Consider the following 26,702-nt stretch of genomic DNA (forward strand, 5'->3'; position numbering starts at 1 on the left):
TTAGATAAAGTTTAACAAAAGGCTTTTATTATCATAGACATGAATACAAATACAATTATTTCATTATAACTTATTACTGTACTACTATGTAGTACTAAGATTATTACAGAATTTCATTAATTGTAATAGAATTATTAGTATTACTATCATTGTTATCATTATTATATATTTTTGTTACTAATGGCTTCGAATCTCTTCGGATCAACCGTGGTAGGGACAAGAAAAAGATGGCGCGTAACCGAAAAATGTGACAAATGTGTGTAATTTTTTTTCAAACGCCGATAAAGAAGTTTGACTTCAAAAAGCAACATGGCGCGTAACCTGCTACAAAATTTCTCCCATACGTCGATAAAGAAGTAACGGAAAAATGTGACGCGTAACGCAAAAATGTTACACTAAATTTTTTTCCAACCCCGATAAAGAAGTTTCACTTCAAAAACTTTTTGTAACACATACGGTGTTGTGGACATTTTTGTAGATATTGATGTCCTCTACAATACTGTAGTACATCACTTTGCTCTATTGTCAATAGTTTCCGCAGCGTACGCGATTTAGGATTTTTATTGGAATTCACAGTAATACGGCCGTAGCACAATTCTATACTAAGCTTTTCTAGAAATAGACTTTTAAATATAAAAACTTTTTGTTAGACATATGGTGTCGGGAACTTTTTTGTAGAAATTTATGTCTTCTACAAAACCATAGTACATCACTTTGCTCTATTGTCTATAGTTTCCTCAGCGTATTCACATTAATACGGCCGTAGCACAATTATATACTAAGCTTGTCTCGAAATAGACTATTAAATAAAAAACTTTTTGTTAGACATATGGTGTCGTGGACATTTTTGTAGATATTGATGTCCTCTACAAAACTGTATTACATCACTTTGCTCTATTATCAATAGTTTCTGTAGCGTACGCGATTTAGGATTTGTATTGGAATTCACATTAATACGGTCCTAGCACAATTCTATACTAAGCTTTCTCGAAATAGACTGAAATATAAAAACTTTTTGTTAGACATATGGTGTCTGAGGCTTTTTTGTAGATATTGTCCTTTACAAAACTGTATAGTGCTTTTCATGAAAGAAGTCCCGCGGTGATTTTTGGAACTAAATTTGACAGATCGGCGATGTTGTCATTCGTCGATGTTATCAAGTGCGTTTGTTGTGGTAGATTTTTGTGAATTTTTAACTAGCTTAGTGCATTTTGAAGATTGATTACAATGCCAAAAGTTGTAAAATGTTCGGCTCGAGAAATCATATTAAAGGTGAAAGAGTTCTGTGAAGCGGAACATAAGAATCAAGGTGTTTTAATACCACTAAACAATGTTCGGAAGAGAGTTGGCGCCATAACAGGTACTTTTTAGAGTTGCCATTTAATAATTTTTTGCTGTATTGATGGGACTTTTATGACATAAATTTGTTTTTGCGACAAAATTGAATAAATACATAACGTGATGAAACTAGGTAACTGAAATTAAAACATATATTACATAAACATTATAAACTAAAAGTTACTATTATTTTTAATTGTTCATAATTTAATTGCAGGTGTGTCAAAGAAAACTGTAACAAGAATTACAAACGAAGGTATAACAGCGGCGTGTACTTCGAAAAAAAATTGTAATCCAACAATTATGCAATAAAACTCTGAATAAGAAATTGTATTGCTTTTCTTTACCCTATTTTCTCACCTTTTCCCTGTAAGTAGGTAGAACACCGCTAATATAAGTAAATAAAAATATACTTTTTACATAACAGAAATATGGTTTCATCGAAGTATGCAGAAAATAATATTATTTGATAAATTACATCTGCTAAATGTAAATAAAATAGGTAAATTTTTTACTCATAATTGGTAACATTACGTCATGCGATTGCAGCGCCGCGTCTGGGGGACTTCTTTCATGAAAAGGACTATAGTACATCACTTTACTCTATTGTCAATAGTTTTTGCGTATTCAAACCTTTTTCAAACAACAATTTTTTTTTTGACGTGATAACGTTTTTAAAATCGTTTTAGTCGGGTGACATGTTCAGAAACTTGTGTCACACCAAAACCTCACGAGCGCGATCGCAGGTATAACGAGAGAGAGACGGACCGATCTCCCGTCTCATCTCGAGCGCTGCCAGTCATTCCGTGAATGTATGAAGAAAAATGTATATCATAGTCGAATAAGTAAACTTGTCATTTTACACCCGAAATTTATCATCAAAAGTGTGAATAAAACGATAGATGTAATTTAAAATTTGAAAAAATTGTTATCTTCATTAATTCCTTACTTCCCAAAAACTTATATCACCAATAAGACGTTATCACGTAAACATCTCGATCGTAAACCTACTTTACAAACAACCAATATTTTTTTTATTGAATTTGATAGAATTTAATTTGATATCGTTAATTTCTGTTAGAATCCCTTCGTATACGACAAGACATTCACAATTGTTTTAAATTAAAAATAAAATATATTTATTATGGAATATAAAATACAGGTATCACTTATTCCACGTCATTAAATTTGAATCTGTAGACATCCCTCATCGGCAAAGAAGACAGAGGGTGTAGGAAAGAAAAAGCCGGCGTAAAAAACTCTCGGTACTCTTTTAAAATAGCAAATCATCAAACAACACTTATTTTAAAATAAATATCGCAAATTGCCTTGTACGAACATCAGCTAACATCAATACAATTTATGAAGATGTAGACATCTTCCACCAGAGGGTGGTGATAAAGGTGATGAGGAAATATTTTAAGAAGACTGAAGACTTTGACTTTATTTAGCAGTAACAATTTAGTTTTTCTTTAAAATATTAAGTTGGTATATTTAATTTCCAATTCTTAAAAGGCCGGCAACGCACTCGCGAGCCCTCTGGCATTAAAAGTGTCCATAGGCGGTATCACTTAACATCAGATGAGTCTCCGCCCCGTTTACCCCCTGCTCTATAAGTACCAATTTTTAAAAGGCCGGCAACGCACTCGCGAGCCCACCGACATTGAGAGTGTCTATAGGCGGTATTACATAACATCAGGTGAGCCTCCAGCCAGTTAGCCCTTTGTTCTGTTCCATAAGGACCAATTTTTAAAAGGCCGGCAACGCACTCGCGAGTCCACCGACATTGAGAGTGTCTATAGGCGGTATTACTTAACATCAGGTGAGCCTCCAGCCAGTTAGCCCTTTGTTCTGTTCCATAAGGACCAATTCTTAAAAGGCCGGCAACGCACTTGCGAGCCCACCGGCATTAAGAGTGTCTATAGGCGGTATCATGTAACATCAGATGAGCCTTCTGTCCGTTTACCCCCTGTTCTATAAGTACCAATTTTTAAAAAGCCGGCAACGCACCCGCCAGCCCTTTGACATTGAGTGTCCCTAGCCACTTAACATCAGATGAGCCTTCTCCCCGTTTACCCCCTGTTCTATAAGTACCAATTTTGGCATTAAAAGTGCCCATGGGCGGAACCACTTAACATCCGGTAAGCCCTGCCCGTTTGCCCAAACAAAAAAACTTACCTCGTTAAATCTACGAATGAGAGACCGGACGCTGCTCTTCACTGTTGGTGTATGGGTAGCTGGTGAGCGTCTTATCATATGCCGTTCGGTGACTGTTCCCAGCACACCCTCGCCACCAAGATCCAGGGTCACCTGACGTAGATAATCTATTGGTGGGACCTGGGACAAGAAGAAAGCTCCGTTTAATCCTAATTTAAATAAGAGATAAGTAGAGTAGTAGTAGTAGTAGTATTCACTTGCGAGCCTTCTGGCATTGTGTGTGTCCATGGGCGGCGGTATCACTTAACATCAGGTGAGCCTCCTGCCCGAGTGCCTCCTATTACATAAAAAAAAAAAAACGACGGGTTGCACTGCAAAACACGGCAGAAGTGAAAACTTGAATATTAACGTTGTGCATTTTTGATATTTTGGAATAGTTAGGGATTAATTTTGCACGAATTGCTTTAATTATCAGTATAAAATCGACGGCTCATTGGTCTAGTGGTTAGTACCCCTGACTGCGAATCCATGGGTCCCGGGTTCGATCCCCGGCTGAGACAAACATCGATGTGATGAGCATTTGATGTTGTGCTTAGGTCTTGGGTGTTTAAATGTGTATTTATATGTCTATCTATCTATAGTATGTATGTTATATCCGTTGCATAGTACCCATAACACAAGCTTCACCAGCTTAGCATGGGACTAGGTCAATTGGTGTGAATTGTCCAATCATAAAAAAGTACTATCATTTTTGTGGTAGAATACAATATTTATTTATTGCGCTATCGTACACAAACATGACAATTTATATCACATTAAATACGCCGCGCCAGCTGTCTACTCTCTATCCGTCTTACGAAACCTACACAAAATAATTAAAATTAGTATCAAATAATTTTTATTCGCGTCCGTCTGACCAAATCGTTAATAATAAAGCTTTAGACGTTACGCAAAATTAAACCTTGATGTAATGACTTAAGGTCCAATTCCAAGCATCAATGTATCTGAGGAAAGAGACAATTAATGAATTAAAACCGTAACAATATAGCACGAAGGTTCATAATCCTTTAAAAAAACATCCGTCTTACGAATTTTTCCTGACGCGAGTTAAAATTTTTTACCCATTCCAAAAAAAGTGTGCAACGCCGCTAAAGAAGTTTTCACTTCAAAAATTGGATCTAAAACTGTTTCCTCCTTTTAAGTGCTGATAGTACAAATAAAAGAAAATATGAATGTAGATCAAATCCCTGGAAAACCTACTTGCTGAACATCTAACATTATTCAATTATCTTTCTTACTTTTATCGGCCATTAACCACGCGTCGTTGGTTCAAAGATAAAAGAGGAAGTAGTTTTTCTATGGACTTAATTTTTGCCTTCAAAACCCATTAGTTTCTTGTAGTAATTTCGTATAAGAAAATCCATGCCTATAGAAACATGACTAAGAAAAATATAAAATAAATTGCATTATATTAAAACCCTATAAAAAATAATCATAATGTAAATAAAGTTAATTAAAAATACAAAGAAGGCGAAAGAGTAATGTTCTTATTCAATTTACCAGAAAGTTTGTCAGTGACATTTCAATTTGTACTTATCTTAGCCACATTAGGGCATATATTATTTCTATTATCTTTGAGAGTTTAACAGTTTTTAAATTATAGCAATTTACTTAAAATAATCATAACAGTTTTTTTTATGGCTCTGGCACGATTTGTGCATTAGCCAGCGTCAAGTATAGGATTTTTTATAATTCGTGCTTGTCTTTAGAAATTCGACCGTGCCCTCCATGTACGGTTTAGGCACTCGCCCGCTACCGCACAACCCTCCCAAAGGCCGAGAACAAATTTTAAATTAAATTAAAACTTGCCCTCGAACCGGGAATCGAACCCGGTACCCCTCACCTAAATCGTAACATCATTCATTAAACATAAAACAAAATGGCGTAAATGTTTTTTACGAATGTATTGTCCTTATCTGTCATTATCACCGAAATCGCGGTTTGACAATGACATATTTGAATTTGTACTAATCTGTGGCCGCTCCATCTTTGGCGCCATCAGCTTCAGCATGGGATTCTCATCCCTGAGGCCGTACAACCCTGGCCGTGCACCAATGGATTTTCTATGCATACGCTCGAACGGTGAAGGAAAACATGGTAAGGAAACCGGCTTGTCTTAGACCCGGAAGTGCGTTGTGTATCAAGCACAAGAGTCTGATAGTACTGGCCTAATAGATTGACAAATGAAGCTGATACAGAAATCTGAGGCCCAGACCTAAGAAAGTTGTAGAGCCACTGTTTTTTTACCAATTCAACTAATTGAATAAAGACCTCAATTATAGTTAGTAGTGATTTTATTTTTTAATTTTTGCTATACTATTTCGTAATTACGATCTATTTATTTATTTATTTATAAGTCCTAAACAAACTTGTTAATATGTACAAGAAAATATGACTATAAATTTTATACACATACGTATCAATTATAAATTGATGTCAATTTTATAGTGTATAAAGCATACCGACTGTAAAATTGTTAAAAATAATGGCGCCAAATATGGCGTGACCACATATTGGTACAAATTGAAATGACAGTTGTCTGCCTTTTTCGTTATTAAATTCTAGTCAATATATGTGCGCTGGGTTAACTATTTATTGTAAAATCTATGTGTAGCCACTGAACCACAAACAAATTTAAAAGTAGTATATTTATGAAAGAAATGTGACCCCAAGCTTGGAGGTCATGGGACATAGTCTATAAGACAGCACCGTAACTGTTTTCAAAGCAAATAAGTGAACTCGAGTCGAAGTTGGCAACTCAAACACATGCTAACCTTGTAATGGTACCTATCCTGAGAGGTTAAATATGTAGAATATATGTTATACTTTATATATGTAATAATATGTGAAGATTTTTACTGGATTTTCCATAGATATAACGTAATATCTATCAATGGTACGAGTGTGTACATCTGTGGCCAAATATGGCGCGGCCACAGATAATTACGAATTGAAATATGTCATTGTCAAACCGCGCTGTCTGGCAAATAATGACAGATTCCTATAATGACTGATAATCACAACACATTCGAAAAGAACATGGTCTTTTCGCTATTTTATTGTATTTTTAAAAGCATTATTTCCGTTAAGATTATTAAAAAATATATAACGCATTCATTCTCAGTGTGGCCACACATAATATATGGGTAAAGTCTATATATAAAATATATCCCTATATTTATCTGTATTTTAGGCATAAATATTTTTAACACAGTTTCAGTTTATGTGCGCTGTGGGTTATATTTACAAATTTGATCACCACTAACACACGAAGCAATGAAGATGAAAAACCCTTTCAAACATTTCTTCATAGGAATGTCTCAATTAACCGATTGAAAATACTAGTTAGAAGGAATTTTATTAAATTATGTATGATTTAATTATATTCATTTTAATGTGAATATCGAATTTTATTTATGTAGATTTTTTATTTACTCTATACTAGAACTTTAATACGCAAAGCAGCGTGACTAAAAATTTGCTAAAACTATGTAGCGCTTTTCAGCAATAGATGGCGTCTTTAGCAATTCATTTTTATTTATTATTAATTAATGATATCAAATTAATTGTAAATGTGATAATAATTGCCAAAACGTTGAGTAAAGTGAGTAATTTAATAGATTTACATTTATTTAAATAGTAATTAACTCTTAATCATTTGCAAATGCAAACTTTTAACAATAGATGGCATTTATAGCAACTATTCATTAGACGGTAATAACAGTTCATAATACCAAATTATCTGCCGAATAATTGATAAATGTGACCATAATTGCCGAAGTATGTTAATAATGTTATAACTTCAAATTTATTTAAAGAGTAATTAACGTTTAATAATTTATTTTTATTGATTAAAGATTGATAGACAAAAATAGAGCGGGAGATAACTACTACCAATTATCGTAAAATAAAACACGATAAGCTTACTTTTATCTCCTTTTTACGCATGTGGATGGTCCTAATAAAATAAAGGACCGCTATATTATTCCTTCAGTTTTGTTATCGAAAATTTAGTATTTATTTTAATTTAAATAGTGGTAAGTGTCTCCGTCTCTTTTCCTCATAGTATAAACACAATTTGATAGAAAGAGACGAAAGTCGATAAAAGTAATTTCAAGAATGTTTTGTCTTTGTATTGAAATAATTGAAAATATATGCTGATTAAAAATAGCTGACTTGGAAAACGATTTAACATATATTGAATATTACAGTACTAAACTAATATCGCTATTAAACGAAGTAAGTGGTCAAAAAGTGTAAAAAAAATTGTAGAAAAATATTCTGCTATACACAAAAAAATCCTCCATTTAGGAGAAAATTGATAACAAATACAACATAATTTTATACATAGCGCTTACGAACTGGGTGATGATAAATTGATGCAAAAGTTTATACAAAAACTTCAAAAGTAATAAGCTTTGACCCTCGTGTAATGTTTTGCCTCTTTCAAATCAATACCGAAGAAAGAGATAGATATATCTTGTATTTTTTTCATGTAATACTTTGAATAAATCTTCTAGACTACATATGTTTTATACATACATATATATATTATGTTTTATGATATAATATTAAAGATTATTTTTCCGACCCAAATGTCGGCCAATAGAATTGCACCATTCGACGTCACGTGGTACAACCTACATGGTATTATACTGACAATTTTTTGTGAAAATTTTCTCTGGTCGTTGCTTCAAGAAAAGTATTAAGTAGTTGTTTTATTCATTATGAAATTCTTATTTGTTAACTGTACATTTCATCTCATGGTGCAATTCTATTGGCTGACATTTGGGTCGGCAAAATATTCCCTAAAATCCCTAAAATCCTTCCTATAATATGTATTAGTGTAGTTAAAATAATATTAATATTTTTGCGTGGTTTTGGAAGATATCTTCTGTTTTGTGACCACTTATTATCTAATATATAAAATTCTCGTTGTCGCGTTGCTTGTAGTTAAACTCCTCCGAAACGGCTTGACCGATTCTCATGAAATTTTGTGTGCATATTGGGTATGTCTGAGAATCGGACAACATCTATTCATCCCCCTAAATGTTAAGGGTACACACCTAAATTATTTTTTTTAAATTTTTAGATCATTTTTATTTTTTTATGATACAGCATTAAAATATATATAGGTACAACCCCTAATTTTCACCCCTCTTTTCTTTTGAAAGATAGATAGTAGCCGATTCTCAGACATAATGAATATGAATAAAAAATTTCATAAGAATCGGTCGAGCCGTTTCGGAGTACTCCGGTCAATGTAGACCAAAAAATGAGAGTGAAGGTACATAATATCCCAACAAGCTGAATTGTTCAATATTTAAAAGTTTCAAACTATTTCATTAAAACTCATAAAATTTTTCGTCTTACACATTACCATTTTCAGCCTAAATTAGGAAATATTTTTCACTTTTTAGTTTGATGTGCTTTAAAAGCGTGTTTTTTTTATTTTTTTTAACTATTAGTTATTTTTTAGTTTAATTTTTTTTCGGATTATTGCATTGTCATCGATCTTTGACAGGTGCGCAAAGTTTGAATTAAATCTGTCCGTTAAAAGTGGGTCAAAATCGAGTCCGAAGGAGTCGGTTACATACATACATACATACAGGTGAAGCTAATATAAAGCGTGTAAAAAGACGTGGTCAAAATTACTTTCATACAGAAACCTAAATTCTTTGAGAATGAAACAAGGTCAGTTTGAGATAAATCCCGACCCTCAAAGGGTAACCATGCGTTTTACGTTTAAAAGACTTTGTAATTTAACTTTGCGTCTATGTATAAAAGGGACGAAATTCACTATAATATTATTGAAGTGAAACTTTATGGGCGTTGGAAAAAAACCCTACCACGTTCCTACCACGGTTGATTCCAAGCCATTAATAACAAAATATATAATCACGATAAGGGAGCGTTCAAGTATTATGTCACGCAATTATTGGAGATTATTGAAAAAAACCCCCCCCCCCCCCCCATGTAACGCGCCGTAACGTTCTTCTGTACCCAAGTACAGTACTGTACCCAAGTACAGTACTGTACCCAAGTATAGTAAAATGTTACGTGACCACCTAGTGACTCTTTATACCTAAAAGTTACCATTATGTGGTGTAAAGTACTGGAAAGTCGAAAAAAATATTAACAATAACGCGTAGGCCCCGCCCCGCATCGTAACGTTTTACAAAAAGACCCCCCAAAACTCGTTACGTAATACTTGAACGCTCCCTAACAATTATAGTACCTAATCATTCTATTACAATTAATGAAATTCTGTAATAATCTTAGTAGTAATAAGGAAAAATTAAATAATTGTATTATTTGTATTCATCTATAATAATAAAGGCCGATGACTGGCCATGCGTCATACTCGTGAACGGATGCTACTTGTGGTGACTGGTTGTACTTGAATTCGTATATGTGGTGTTTTTTTTTTCGTGGGGAAATGCGTTACGCATCTCCCGCGGCACGGTTGACCTGGTGGGGAAGGGTTATGTGGGACTGTTGTGCATACCCGCTAAAACCCCACGGCGCCACCAGCAATCGCCCGGGTCAGGACACGGTAACAGCGTAGCCTTGTCCGCGTCCAGCCGTTAATATCACGGTCCTCTACGGCCACAAATGATGTGGAATGGACCTTGGCACAACAAGGGCCTTTCACATCGGCCAATTCACCCTCTTGAGGTCGTAGGTTCGATCCCCGGCTGTACCAATGGACTTTCTTTCTATGTGTGCATTTAGCATTCGCTCGTATGAAGGAAAACATCGTGAGGAAACCGACGAGTCTTAGACCCAAAAAGTCGACGGCGTGTGTCAGGCACTGGAGGCTGATCACCTACTTGCCTATTAGATTTAAAAACGATCATGAAACAGAAACGGAAATCTGAGGCCAAGACCTAAAAAAGTTGTAGTGCCACTGATTTATTTAAAACAGATATAATAACGGCTTTTACGGCTCATCTGTCTAGTGGTTAGTACCCCTGACTGCGAATCCATGGGTCCCGGGTTCGATTCCCGGCTGAGATAAACATCGATGTGATGAACATTTGGTCTTGGGTGTTTAAATATGTGTTTATATGTTTATCTATTTATAATATGTATGTATATCCTTTGCCTAGTACCCATAACACAAGCTTCACCAGCTTAGTATGGGACTAGGTCAATTGGTGTGAATTGTCCAATAATAAAAAAAAAAAAAAAAATAAGGAAATTTTTGAGTATATCTAATGCCTCAAATCATACTCACCCCACATGTAAGCCACAGTGATGCGGGGTTTAAAATTAGATGAGATCAATACTTTTGCTTTCTGGTTTAAACTAGTTTTCGTAAGTATTTGACATTTTAAAAGTTTATATTTTCGCGGATTGATTACCATAGATACGGATAGAGGACACCGTGAGCCATTTTTGATAAAAACCCTCCATCTTTTAGTCGATACCAACTCCGGGGAAATAAATACAGATAACACAACTTTTTCTACAGCTGTGATACTTTTTGACATTCAACACCTTTTGTCTTCAGCCACCGTGACCACGCACGCTGTAAAGCACGCGAAACGTCGGATAAATTTAAAATTATGTACCTAAAATAATTTTAAATTTATAATACATAACTTCAATCCGGTAAAACATTTTGCATTTTGATAACGAAAAGTTATAAAATTAAAGTTACATACTTGATAAAACAATTTATATTCTGTGTCTGTCAGCCTCAGGGCAACTTCCTCTGGAAAATGGAGAAGTGTTCTCAGCGACGCCAGCTCCTCATAGCTATCTTCAACACCTGCAGATCCTGGAATACAAATAATTTATTTACAACTAGCTGGCCTGGCGAACATCATACCGCCTAACAGTCGATTCTTTATTTTTTATTAAATACTTATTCTGCTATTCGGGACACCGGTCTAGCTAGTAAGATAAAAAAAAGAAAGTTGATAAGACAACAAATACATTAATGTCAAAAAATAAAAATTTACCTTCCCGGAACCCCTCCACTAACATTTGAACACTTATGATATGGTATTAAAGTTCAAATTAACTTTCAACTATTATTACGAATATTATGTATGGGAATATAGAAAAGTGTTGTTTTTAGACTTTTTCTCTCATTTTTTTTAATTTTCATCTCCGTAAGAATCACCCTCGTACTTCAAAAAATATTATAAAAAAAGAATTGGCCAAATCGGTCAAGCCGTTTTTATGTTATGTCGTGACAACGGAAAACGGGTTTCATTTTTATATATATAGATTAAATTTGCTTTGTGGACGAAGGTTGGTGAACAGTGCCTCCAGCTTTATGGTACCTTCGACCAGTCTGACCGGCCCGAAGGATTCTGTATCTAAGGTTTTTTTCTTTTTTGAAGTTATACTTCTTTAGGCGCGTTATGAAAAATTGATGAGAGTGAAATTTTACGATGCGCGCGCACCGTGACACAAAATTAACAGAATGAAGTTGCCCACGGAAGATGCTACGGCATTGGACATAATTTAAAAACAACATTCGATTAATAATAGAATTTATGTTACACTTAATGTAAGAGAATAATAATAAATATTTATTTATTTAATTTTTCAAATGTAAACTGAACTTTATTGACTATAATGACTCCTTTTGCAGTCTTTGATTATTTAGTTGTAATTAATTATTTGCATGCAATCAGAAACTATTTTTAATAATGCCAAAGAAGTATAACTTCTTACGCGCGTACATAAGTACACGCACCCTTTTTTTATTGGAATCTCGCTGTTAGCCAAGGGCTCCAGCTCAGACGGTTTTGGTGAGCATAGCTCGGCCGCTTTGGGGTTTTTTTTGGGAGGTAATCGGGCTGGAGGCTCACCAAGGTGATACCGCCATGGAGTCACATTGCCAGTAGGCTTGCAAGTGCGTTGCCGGCTTTTAAGAATCAGTACCTATAGAACAGAGGGCAAACGGGCAGGAGGCTCACCTGATGTTAAGTGATACCGCCACCCATGGAGTCACATTGCCAGAAGGCTTGCAAGTGCGTTGCCGGCCTTTTAAAAAACGCTCAGTTGTGGAACAAAACTTAAAATTTTTGAATTTAGGGAATAGGGAACGAGAAAATATTCAGTAAAAAAAAATATTGGTTGTTTGTAAAGTAGGTTTACGATCGAGATGTTTACGTGATAACGTCTTATTGGTGATATAAGTTTTTGGGAAGTAAGGAATTAATGAAGATAACAATTTTTTCAAATTTTAAATTACATCTATCGTTTTATTCACACTTTTGATGATAAATTTCGGGTGTAAAATGACAAGTTTACTTATTCGACTATGATATACATTTTTCTTCATACATTCACGGAATGACTGGCAGCGCTCGAGATGAGACGGGAGATCGGTCCGTCTCTCTCTCGTTATACCTGCGATCGCGCTCGTGAGGTTTTGGTGTGACACAAGTTTCTGAACATGTCACCCGACTAAAACGATTTTAAAGACGTTATCACGTCAAAAATAATACAACAAATCTGGATTTATAAATAGTGATTTTGTTAAAGCGTTTGACAATATATAACATCTGTGCGTGAAAGGTCTTTTGAATTATTTATATTTAACAGGGGCCGGATAAACTCATTATCCAACAAATCGTTGAATAATTTTATTCGTTTCCACAACACGTTCCAACCAATTTAATTAGTTTCTACATTTTGAATATTGTTTTTGACCGACATAGTGTGTGATTCATTTCTGGGGCAGGGGCCTTGCCAGCCCATTGTCAAGGGGCCTGTAGATTTAGTTTATGATGGAAAATTAAGTAATTCATTTGACGACTCATTGGTCTAGTGGTTAGTACCCCTGACTGCGAATCCATGGGTCCCGGGTTCGATCCCCGGCTGAGACGAACATCGATGTGATGAGCATTTGGTGTTGTGCTTAGGACTTGGGTGTTTAAATATGTATTTATATGTCTATCTATCTATAATATATATGTATATCCGTTGCCTAGTACCCATAACACAAGCTTCACCAGCTTGGCATGGGACTAGGTCAATTGGTGTGAATTGTCTTTAAAAAAAAAAAAAAGAATTACTTAATTTTTGAGTGTGACAGTGAGTGTGTATATTATTTGTAGTGACAATCACATTAATAAAATATATAATTACTCGATTATAATCATTAAGTCGATTTAAACCTCTAGTAGGAAGATCTTTTAATATTTTAGGTAAATTATTATAAACCTTGATTGCCATACAAAATTTATTTATTTATTAACACTTCGTTGCATATACAATAATATAGTATAATTGACATAATTAAATAAAAAGAAGAGCAACTGGCGGCCTTATCGCTTTCGAGCGATCTCTTCCAGGCAACCACTGTGAGAAAAGAAAAAAAAAAGTATTAAATTACATAAGGTAGGCAAGAAGTGCAAAAATACATGTATTACATATAGTTGTTTAGAAAAAGAAACTAAACAGGAACAAATAACAAACTTAACTAATAAAGGATACATGAAAAAAAAAAAAAAAAAAAAGTGCACATGAATCATTATAATTTAATTTCAGAATTTAATTGAAGATCAGTCTCACGTCAGTTAGTAGGTATTATTAAAGTTAGGGATACGATGTGGACAGGTAATGTTTGTACAGAAGAAATTTAAAGGAAGATAGAGAAGGAGCTAAGCGAATAGGGACTGGAAGTGAATTCCATAGCTTAACTGCAGAGACCTTAAAGGACTCGCCAAGAAAGGAGGACATTTTTTTTTTTTTAATACAATTCACACCAATTGACCTAGTCCCATGCTAAGCTGGTAAAGCTTGTGTTATGGGTACTAGGCAACGGATATACATATTATAGATAGATATACATATAAATACATATTTAAACACCCAAGACCTAAGAACAACACCAAATGCTCATCATATCGATGTTCGCCTCAGCCGGGGATCGAACCCGGGACCCATGGATTCGCAGTCAGGCGTACTAACCACTAGACCAATGAGTCGTCAAATATGAAAAAGTCGTGATATGACATGGGATTTCAAGGATATAGTTTTCGGAATAGCGTAAGCTATAGTTATGGGATCCCAAAAATTTTGAATTTGAATTTTTTTTTTAGTTTTTATAAACATTTCTAAAATATACATACAGGAAAGAAATACAATTTTGAACTTCTCAAAGGTATCTACGGAACTATCAAGATAGTTTGCTCCACTATTTACTTCGACTGAATTTTCCCAAACTATGATTATATATCTAATTATAGAAACGTATGTACCTTCGAAATCCGTGTCAAACGCCTGCCCTGATGAGCCTCCACTGGGGCCAGCTTTGGACCCGTCTCGCATTTCACCTAATTCACTACTTGACACTACACTACATTACACAAATAACACAGCGCCATCTAGTAGCCAGTTCAAAGCATCTGAAACAAAAAAAGAAAATTTGAATTTGATTTGGTATTTAAGCGTGGGTCTCTCATCCCTGAGAATCCGAAACCCTGGCTATGCACCAATCTTCTTTCGCTTAACGAATGATCGGTGAAGGAAAACATAGTGAGGAAACTGGTTGGCCTTAGACTCGGTCCTTGGGGGACTTATTACAAAGATATCTATTATAAAGAGGAAAGGTTTGATTTTTTGTTTGTTTGAAATGAATAGGCTCCGAAACTACTGGACCGATTTCAAAAATTCTTTCACCGTTGGCAAGCTACACTATTCCCGAGTTACATAGGCTATGTTTCATTAAAAAAAATAGGGTTGCTTACTAAAACTTAAATAATCTGGGTTAGATGTGTAAAAAAATAAACAAAAAACTTCCTTCAATCGTGTGCGCTGCGAAAACTATTAATGATAGAACAAAAATATGTATTACAACTTTTCAGGACACATCGCTATCTATAAAAAATGTCGTGACAGCATGTCTCTATCTTTTATAGTTACGTCACAACAATATAAAATAATTACATACCAAAATAATTACCAACGTTTCACATAAGCTACAATTAAATGGCATAACTACCAAAAAAGCATGGTGGATTGGTGTTCTCCTGCCTTTTCTCTTGAATAGTTTACTACTATGTAATAGGTATAAAAAAATCTTAGCCACAGCAACGCTTGGCCGAGTCTACTAGTTATTAATATGTATTTAATTTATTAATAGTAATCATAACAATCAAATATACAGTATTTACAATTTTCTTAAGCGACATAGTAATAATAATAATAATAAAAAGAAAATTTAAACAAATTTAAAAAGTTTGGTCCCTATGACAGTGTACCTTTAACGCTGGCAGCATTTCCTCCCTGTATTGCGATACTTATTCGTTAAGGAAAGCACCCGCTCTGGGGTCACCGGTACTACTAGACGCCAACTTAAATCTTTAATTAGCTGTGAACTTGAACCCCACGGCCCAAGAGTCTCTACTCCAAAGGGAACAAAATCGAAGTTGGAGGAGAAATTTCGAGAATATTTAAGCCGTTTATTATTTTCCGACTGCTGTATATAAAACATATTTAGGTCAACCGCTACTGGACATCATAAATATACTATTAGTTTAGGAGAATTTTATGAGCAGACCCACGGAAAACATTTGACAGCATTTGTCGTGGTTTCCTAGAAAACTTTCAGAGTTGATCGAAGTAATTTCGCAGACTGAATATTACGTAGAGTCGGCAAATAAAGAGCGGTAAATTGAAAAAATATATTATCCACCAACTCTATTTTTCCACTACTACTACTCCAGTCTTGGGCCGTGGGGTTCAAGTGCATTGCTAATAAAAGATTTAAGTTGCCTCCTGGTAGATAGTATTGTTGACCCCAGAGCTGGTACTTTCCTTAACTATCGCAATACAGCTAGTAAATGTCAGCGATCGGTACACTGCCACAGGGACCAATTTTTTTTTAAAATTTCCTGTTATTATTATTAATACTGTATATTTGTGTGAGTATATATATATATGTGTGTTATAAGGGATATAAAAACCTGAGGCCCAGATCTAAAAAAGATTAGTGCGTGCGTACAAAGTACACGTCAGAAGTGACACTTCTTTGGCAAACTAATTTTTAAGTCTTGTTCATATTTATACAAATCTAAAACTTTAGATTTCCGAGACTTAAAGGGAGGGAAAAAGGAAGATATGTAAGGAATTTAATGAATTTAATTGTCATTAAAATATTAAAAGTCGAAAATTAAAACAAATAATATTTTTTTTTTTTAATTTATTTCTTCGATAAAAAAACACGTGGCAATTTATTTCTCAATCGGTCTCAATCGCTCTCTCCCTTTTCTTAGACAAAAACGCTGCACATCTTCGTGACGTTTTTAAAAAATTTTACCCTCATGCGCCTAAAGAAGTTTCACTTCAAAAAGTGCACCTAAAAGTGCACAGGCGCTAATTAAAGATTGAAGTTGGCGCCTGGTAGATAGTACCGGTGACATTTTCAAACTCCCCTCAGGATTTATATGCTATATTACTGGCTACTGCTGAGGTATGCATGGATCAGCCCTGCGATTCTGTAACTCACTTTTCGAACTCACACTCAGAATGCCAAATCATAAAATGACTGCTTCACGACTGATTTGAGAGCGACTGCCGATGCGAAAACCGCTGTGTGAGTTCGAAAAGTGAGTTACAGAATCGCAGGGCTGGTCTGCCAACTTCTCTTCATAAGTTCCCCAGCCATTTTCACACGTGTATCCTTTTACTAACATATTCATATGTGATTGTCTTTGTGTGTGATGGAAAGCATAAAGAGATACCTATTTGTAATTTGTCTGAAGTAGCAAAATCTTAATAATAGATTTTTATTACGATATTTCCGTTTCTGCTGACGCTACAAAAGTTGGGGCAATTCATCATGTTCCATCTGTTGTGACTTGTACAAGTTAATGAGTTGTGACGCATATCATAATAATAATATTTCAGTAATTCATCTTATTATCATAAAAATGCTTATATTGTCTTTTATTGACATAACCTTTACACATTTAAAGAAAACACTCTTTTACCAGATTGAAGTTATGTATTATTATAAATTTACAATTATTTTACATAATTATTGTAAAAAAGTGTTTTCTTTAAACATGAAAATGCTTTTCTGATGCACATCTATCTACTTGGGTTTCAGGAGGGGGGGAGGTCTTTGATTTTCTTATTTGGTGATTACGTCATCAGTAATGTCTATGCTTGAAAATGAAATGCATTTTCGTGGATTCCTACAAAAAATTAATACGTTTATGTTCAACAACAACTGACAACAGGAAGGGGGGGGGGGGGGGGGGGATAAATTGCAGAAAATCTGTTCACGTAATACTCGAAGGGCCACTTATACCCGCTCCACCTTTTCGTCTAAGGTTTACACGACAGAGCGCTTTACAAGAGACACACGTACCAGTGCTGTTCCAGGTATTTCCGAACCATTACGACTATCTTCCTTCAAGAGAAGAGCATACTTTTAAGGACGGCAACGCACTTGGGAAACACCTGGTAAGCAAGGCGGTAAGCACAACTGTCACACGCCCAACGCCACTTTATGGAGCTAGCTGCTATCCCAGGTATTTCCGAACCGTTACATAATTCTTACTTCAAGAGAAGAGCGTATCTTAAAGGTCGGCAACGCACTTGCAAAACACCTGGTGTAGCAGTCCCAGGTCGGTGGTATATTTGACCTCGGATCGGGACATAAAGCTCTGCTTGGGTTTCAGGCTCTTATGCCCGTACTTTGACCTCTGGGGTTTAACAACTGAGCATTTTATAAGACACACACCATATTATGGAACCAGCTGCTATTCCAGATGCTTCCGAACCGTTACATCATTATTCCTTCAAGAGAAGAGTGGACCATAAAGGCTGGCATCACACTTGCAAACGACAGAGCGTTTTATAAGACACACATGCACCAATGCTACTCCAGGTATTTCCGAACCATTATAACGTTCTTCCTTCAAGAGCAGAACGGAAAATAAAGGCCGGCATCGCACATGCAAACGACAGATCGTTTTATAAGACACACACGCCCCAGTGCTATTTTAGGTATATCCAAACCGTTACAACGTTCTTCTTTCAAGAGCAGAACGGACCATAAAGGCCGGCACCACACTTGCAAACGACAGAGCGTTTTATAAGACACACACGCCCCAGTGCTCTTTCAGGTATTTCCAAATCGTTACAACGTTCTTCTTTCAAGAGAAGAACGGACTATAAAGGCCGGCATCGCACTTGCAAACGACAGAGCGTTTTATAAGACACACATGCACCAATGCTATTCCAGGTGCTTCCAAACCGGTACAACATTCTTATTTCAAGAGCAGAACGGACCATAAAGGCCGGCATCACACTTGCAAATGACAGAGTGTTTTACGAGACACATATGCTCTAATGCTATTCCAGGTATTTCCAAACCGTTACAACGATTTTCTTTCAAGAGCAGAACGGACTATAAAGGCCGGCATCGCACTTGCAAACGACATAGCGTTTTATAAGACACACACGCCCCAGTGCTCTTTCAGGTATTTCCAAATCGTTACAACGTTCTTCTTTCAAGAGAAGAACGGACTATAAAGGCCGGCATCGCACTTGCAAACGACAGAGCGTTTTATAAGACACACATGCACCAGTGCTCTTTCAGGTATTTCCAAATCGTTACAACGTTCTTCTTTCAAGAGAAGAACGGACTATAAAGGCCGGCATCGCACTTGCAAACGACAGAGCGTTTTATAAGACACACATGCACCAGTGCTCTTTCAGGTATTTCCAAATCGTTACAACGATCTTCTTTCAAGAGCAGAACGGACTATAAAGGCCGGCATCGCACTTGCAAACGACAGAGCGTTTTATAAGACACACATGCACCAATGCTATACCAGGTGTTTCCAAACTGTTACAACGTTCTTCTTTCAAGAGCAGAACGGACTATAAAGGCCGGCATCACACTTGCAAACGACAGAGCATTTTAACACACACGCCCCAGAGCTCTTTCATGTGTTTCCAAATCGTTACAACGTTCTTCTTTCAAGAGCAGAACGGACCATAAAGGCCGGCATCGCACTTGCAAACGACAGAGCGTTTTATAAGAAACACACGTCCCAGTGCTGTTCCAGGTATTTTCTAACCGTTACAACGATCTTCTTTCAAGAGCAGAACGGACCATAAAGGCCGGCATCGCACTTGCAAACGACAGACCGTTTTATAAGAAACACACGTCCCAGTGCTGTTCCAGGTATTTCCAAACCATTACAACGTTCTTCTTTCAAGAGAAGAGCGTACCATAAAGGTCGGCAACGCACTTTCAAACCACCTGGTGTAGCAGTCCATGGCGGCGGTAAACACAACTTTATTTATAAGAGGCTCAATGCCACTTTAAGGAGCTGCTTTTCCAGGTATTTCCGTACCATGAAAACTATCTTCTTTAAAAATCGGTTGTCTGTAAAGTCGGTTTACTGACGATAGTTGAACGTGACAACGTCATAAAAAAATATTGAGGGGATGGTTGGATTTTTCAAAAAAAAAATTAAATTTTATTTGTTTGATAGGTATTTTGTATGGATATAGAGAACAAGGTTAATGGAAATCACAATTGAATTGATCAAGTTACATTTATTTGTACGCATAAATTCAATTATGTCATTATTTTGTGCCTCTTTGTCGCTCGTTCGGCGCTCTCGCTTGCACTTCAAGCCTTAAATGGAACGCCTCAGAGGTAACGCCTCGCCGCGAGGTAACGCCGCATGCTCCTATTTCACCATGCCTCCTGCTGATAGGGGACAAGTCTGTTTTTATTTATGTTATTATTATTAATGACTTAAAATGTCATGTGGAACATGGTGTAATGGTTGCAGCTCCTTACAAACGTTGTGTAAAAAAAAAAAAAAAACATGGCGATTAAAAAGAGTGGCGGAGAGTTTATTGCCAGTTCTTCTCTTCCGTTCTACGCCCTTGATTTGAGAACTGGCAGTAAATGTAAAATTAGAAGCATTAATATTTATTTCTTTAATGACGAATCACAAGTGTACATTGTGTTACCTACGTGAATAAATGATTTTTGAATTTGAATTTGAATTTGCGTCATGTTTTTTCGTGCGTGCAGCCGGCTCCATCGAATTATAAGACGTCGTCACGTCAAAAACCCCCTGGTGTAGCAGTCTATGGGTGGTATTTGTCCTGGGAAACTCGAGCCCCACTCCGAGCGTGCGACCTTAAAACCCTTATTAACAGGCTAAGCTGAACAAAGCACGGAGATGTCGTAAATGATAAAACCGGAGTTATGGTAATAGGCCATGTAAATCGTAACATAATTCACCAATAAGATCTCGTGAGGAAATCTTTGAATCAACTCAATTCTCGGAGGACTAGGGATGTTTATATATTATATATCGATAAAGTTTATTATAGATTTTTATTTACATTAGTGAGCGTTCAAGTATTACGTAACGAATTTTAGGGGGGAAAACTTTTGTAAAAAGTTACGATGCGGAGCGGGGATTAAATTACGCGCTATTGTTAATATTATTTTCGACTTTCCAGTACTTTACACCACATAATGGTAACTTTTAGGTATTAAGAGTCACTGGGTGGTCACGAATTACTATTAGGTACAGAAAAACGTTACGGCGCGTTACATGGGGGGGGGGAGGGATAATCTCCAAAAATTGCGTGCTCCAAAACGCTCCCTTACTAAACGTTATGTAAGAGTATTTTTATAAGCCCAGTTGTGTTGGGCACATTGAATATTGGCCGAAGAACTAGGGACTGATGGCGTTGGCCTCCCCTGGAACAAGCACAAAAACAGGCGCGGCCGCAGAGCAGGCGGAAAAGAAACGAATAAAAGTATTTTCTACAACTTTTGTTTCCTTCGGAGTAGTATTAGTAGTTTGGGCCCCACAAATGCACCGCTAATTAAAGATTTCAGTTGGTCCTGATACCGGTGACCCCAGAGCTGGTGCTTTCCTTAATGAATATCGCAATACAGTGAGGAAATGCCAGCATTAAAAGTTACCACAGGGACCAAACTTAATTATTATTACTGTACAGAATATTGTAAATACTCTACTGTAGATTTGTGTGTTTAAAAAATTTCCTTTCACTAATATTATTAGTAATTGGTTCCATTTGGAGCAGATACTCTTGTACTCTTGAGCTTAAAGTCGTTAATTAAAGATTTAAGTTGGCGCCTGGTACTATCGGTGACCCCAGAGCTGGTGCTGTCCATAACGCATAAAGTATCGCAATACAGCGACTTTTTAAGTTTGATTTAATTTAATTTTCAATTATTATTAGTATGCAGGTTAAGAATATTATAAAAATTTTATATTTGTGTTGGAAATTTAAAAATAAAATATCGATAATATTTGCTAGTCACATCACTAGCGTCACAGCTGTGTTACATCTCCTAAAACCGTTCGCGCTGAAACCTTCTAAACCTACATTGTGTTTTATATTTCTCAAGCGTGGAATTGTTCGTAAAAATTAATAAAAGTGTATACTTGTGAGTTGTGAGGTTTTAGGGGGTAAACTCTGGAGCTATTGAACCGATTTCGAAAATTCTTTTACCAATAGAAAGCCACGTTATTTGTGAGTGTTATATACTATGTATTTTCCCGAAAAGTATTAAGACTTTTTTTTTGTAGTCGATTTTGTAAAGTAAAATGGGAAATAAGGCTTACAAATACGACAGCATTCGTCTAGATTCTATTCTATTAAAACAAGTGAATCTCACAAAGTTCTGCGCGGAAATAATTGTGGTTTTCACCAATATCTAGAATGATTCATGAGGAAAGTTTAAGTATATAATACACGGGTCTCGGTTGTCTGTACACGTAGTACGTAGCCGGGGCAAATTGTTTGAATTGGTGAATTGAGAAACGCTATTGTATAGATTTCTTTTAAAAGAGGACTATATATTTTAAAAAGGTGTGTGTTTGTGAACGCGTTACTCAAATATTACTGAACGGATTTTTGTACAGTGTTCACCAATAGATAGTGTGATTGTGGGTGCTGCTTGGTGACTGGTCGTACTTGAATTCGTGTATGCGGTGATGTTAATTATTTCGACTATGTGTTTGCGTGTTGTTCCCACGAGAATGTAAGTGCGTGCTCCTATTTCACCATGCCTCCTGCTGATAGGGGACAAGTCTTTGTTTTTATTTATGTTATTATTATTAATTACTTAAAATGTCATGTGGAACATGGTGTAATGGTTGCAGCTCCTTACAAACGTTGTGTAAAAAAAAAATGTGCGTGTACTAGTGTACACACGTTAGATGTGAAACTTCTTTATGACCATATTTTTCGAAAAATTCTCTATATGCAACTTTACAGAAATTGGTTAAATAAAGTTAAATTAGATAAAGTTTAACAAAAGGCTTTTAATATCACAGACTTGAATACAAATAATACAATTATTTCATTTTACCTTATTACCACTGAGATTATTACAGAATTTTATAAATTGTAATAGAATTTTTAGTAGGTATCATTGTTATCGTTATTATACATTTTTGTTATTAATGATTTAGAATCTCTTTGAATCATCCGTGGTAGGGACAAGAAAAAGACGCGCGTAACGGTCAAATGTGACGCGTAACCGAAACATGTGACGCGTAACCGAAAAATGTGACGCGTAACGAAAAAATGTTACACTAATTTTTTTTCCAACCCCGATAAAGAAGTTTCATTTCAAAAAAAAAAAAAACATGGCGATTAAAAAGAGTGGCGGAGAGTTTATTGCCAGTTCTTCTCTTCCGTTCTACGCCCTTGATTTGAGAACTGGCAGTAAATGTAAAATTAGAAGCATTAATATTTATTTCTTTAATGACGAATCACAAGTGTACATTGTGTTACCTACGTGAATAAATGATTTTTGAATTTGAATTTGAATTTGATTCCTGAGGAAGGTTTAAGTATATAATACACGGGTCACGGTTGCCTGTACACATAGTACGTTGCCACTTTTCACTTTTGAAACTGAACTACATATTATAAAAATGTCTAGCTGCGTGTGTTTGTGAAATTGTTACACAAAAACTAACGATCGGATTTTTGTAAGTCTGTCCTTGACATCTCTCTTCATCCACTTTCATTACATTCACCATTCATACTAAGTACTTTTGACTTGTCCCTTCTCTAGTGTGTCCTTTTGTCCAGCCTTGCGATTCTGTAACTCACTTTTCGAACTCACACAGCGGTTTTCGCATCGGCGGTCGCTCTCAAATCAGTCGTGAAGCAGTCATTTTATGATTTGGCATTCTGATAAACAATAAACTACAAGCTAACTATCAGACCGCTGTGTGAGTTCAAAAAGTGAGTTACAGAATCACAAGGCAGGTACGATAAGGGCTACCCAACCTTCATCATCCAAGGTTGTCATGTCAACTTACCGCTTCTAATTCATCCGTTCTACCACCTAAGCACTCCCTTTTGTATCACACTACGTCCTCTTTGAATTGTTCGTTAGTTCGTAAAACGCGCGAAAAGCTGTGAAATTGCAGTTGTTAGCTGTTTTTTTAGTTTTTCATTTCCCGCAAATTCAAAAACATTTCACAAAAAATCTTTTGATTCACGAGATCCATTGAAGTAATTCGATGCACGGTGGTGAGCACGATTTAGAACAAATGTAGACTTTTATGGAAATTTCTAAGGGGAGGTTCAAGTATTACGTAAGCAGATTTACTGCACTTTATCCCCCCCCCCCCTGCCTCGCTTTTTCTGTCCCTATATCCCTATGTATGCTTAAATCTTTAAAACTACGTAACGGATTTTGATGCGGTTTTTTTAATTAATAGAGTGAGGAAGGTTTATATGTATAACTAGCTGGGCTGGCGAACATCGTACCGCCTAACAGTCGATGCTTCTTTTTTTTTTAATACTTATTCTGCTATTCGAGACACCGGTCTAGCTGGTAAGATAAAAAAAGAAAGTTGATAAGACAACAAATACATTATGTCAAAAAATTAAAATTTACCTTCCCGCAACCCCTCCACTAACACTTGAACTTTATGATATGGTATTAAAGTTCAAATTGACTTTTAAGTATTATTACGAATATTTTGAATGGGAATATAGAAAAGTGTTGTTTTTAGACTTTTTCACTCAATTTTCTAAATTTTTCTCACCGTAAGAACCATCCTCGTACTTCAAGGAATATTATAAAAAAAGAATTTGCCAAATTGGTCCAGGCGTTGTGGAGTTATGCGCTTACCAACACAATTTGCGATTCATTTTTATTATAGATATTGCTGAAAAGCAAAGTTCTACTGTAGAGTGTTCAGAGTTGTTCGTATTCAGCTGAGTTTCATCATCCGTCGTTCCACAACTGAGCGTAATTTAAGTTATTGGACCACCACTATGTGGAACCAGCTGCCCACTGAAGTATTTACGAACCAATACGACTTAGGATCCTTCAAAGATCGTACCAATTCTTAAAAAGCTACGCACCTTAGAGCTTTCTGGCATTGAGTATCACTTAACATCAGGTGAATCCGTTTGTTATATGTAAAAAAACGTGTAGAACTCGGGGACGGTAAAGCTATTGCATTTTTTATCAACTTATGCAATTATTTTTTGCTTTGATATTAATTCAATCTACCACTCTACCAGACTCTTACACCTATATAGTCAGTCTAACGCGTACCGGCTGTACCGGCCGCGCTTACGCTACGTCACCATCTCGTCAGAGAGATGTGAATACGCAGTATGCGTTCTGTCCCACTCTAACGCACCTGCGGCACATCATCGATCACACCAGACAGATGTGAGACGCAGTATGCGTTCTGTCCCGCTCTAACGCACTATTGGCCGCACCAATATTACGTCATCGTGTGTTAGGTTTATTTCGTTACGGAATATCTTGATTCGGTCGCCGCGCTCAAAACACCAAAAAATCTATGCAATAGCTTAACAAAACGTTGACTTTCGTTTAAAATGTCATAAAGTTACCGAAGCTTATAAATTATTAGTGAATTACCTCGAAAACCTTTTATTAACAAAAAAGGTCGCATGCATTTTTAATTGTCACGTGACACAGATAATTATTTATTTTACTGTCAATCACTAAGGTCCATCCTTTGTATGATTGTCCCTTTCTGATTTGTTTAGTTATAAAAACTTTTTGAAGTAAAAACTTCTAACTACACTTCCTATCTCAATTTCTCCCACGTTAAATCTAATGAATTTATGTGTCTGTCTCTTTCTACTGTGGCTTTTTCGTTTCATCGACTTTCAAACAAATTATTTTTTTAATTTTATTAAAATTAATTAATGATATTCAAAATTAAAATAACATTCATCTCGTTATCTCGAAACCAATTTTTTTGGAAGTTTCACTTCTACATGTTTTTGAAGTGAAACTTCTTTAGGCGCATGAGGGTAAATTTTGACGAAAACGTCACGAAGATGTGCTGCGTTTTTGTCGAAGAAAAGGGAGAGAGCGATTGAGAGAGAGTGAGAAGGGTGAATTACCTTATAGAAATTCTATTTTTAAAATTAAAATTTCGTAAAGAGATTTTATGAAATACATATTAGTATTTTATATTTTAATCAAAATAATTTATTAAAATCTCAAATGACGAATTGTATAATAAATTTCCACGTGTTTTTGTTATCGAAGATATGAATTAAAAAAAAAATTGTATTAATTTTCGACACTTAATATTTTAATGACAATGAAATTCATTAAATTCCTAACATATCTTCCTTTTTCTCACCCTCTAAGTCTCTTAAATCTAAAGTTTAAGATTTGTATAAATATGAACAATACTCAAAAATTAGTTTGCCAAAGAAGTTACACTTCTGACATGTGTACTTTGTACGCACACATCTTTTTATGTATAATTTATAACCCTCTGTCAATCAAAATAATTAACGAATGTCAAATACTGTCATAATTATGTCCCACCAATCCCATATCACGTGGTATCCCTACCTGTCATTCTAGTGAGTACCATAAGTGGTTCATCCCGTAACTGGAACAAGGTCTTATTGATCCGAAAACATGTACCCATATTTGGCATGAAGCTTCATCACCCCATTTGTAAAACTTTAAGGGTGTTAAAACACATTTAAATTTTTTTTTTGACTGACTACAAAAAAGGTTATATATAGAGTATGGTATCAGAAACATTCTCCAGTAAATTTAATTTTATTTTTTTTTCATTTTCTCATACGATGTTAAGTTATAATGCCCATGGATACTGCGT

General features: G+C 35.7%; 1 protein-coding gene across 2 annotated transcripts in view; it reads right to left on the reverse strand.

Annotated features, from left to right (window-relative positions):
• LOC125058560 (1-phosphatidylinositol 4,5-bisphosphate phosphodiesterase epsilon-1-like) overlaps positions 1–26,702 on the reverse strand; it is a 169,963-nt gene that overhangs the window by 109,623 nt on the left and 33,638 nt on the right. For both annotated transcript variants that reach the window (XM_047662658.1, XM_047662657.1), the window contains exons 2-4: positions 14,787–14,933; positions 11,226–11,341; positions 3,517–3,675 (exon numbers count right to left, since the gene is read on the reverse strand). In XM_047662658.1, the coding sequence (XP_047518614.1) occupies positions 3,517–3,675; positions 11,226–11,341; positions 14,787–14,856 (345 nt within the window). In that variant the 5' untranslated portion in view covers positions 14,857–14,933. The remainder of the gene's footprint in view (positions 1–3,516; positions 3,676–11,225; positions 11,342–14,786; positions 14,934–26,702) is intronic.

The sequence above is a fragment of the Pieris napi genome, chromosome 18 (assembly GCF_905475465.1).
Source record: "Pieris napi chromosome 18, ilPieNapi1.2, whole genome shotgun sequence".
Taxonomy (NCBI): Eukaryota; Metazoa; Arthropoda; class Insecta; order Lepidoptera; family Pieridae; genus Pieris; species Pieris napi.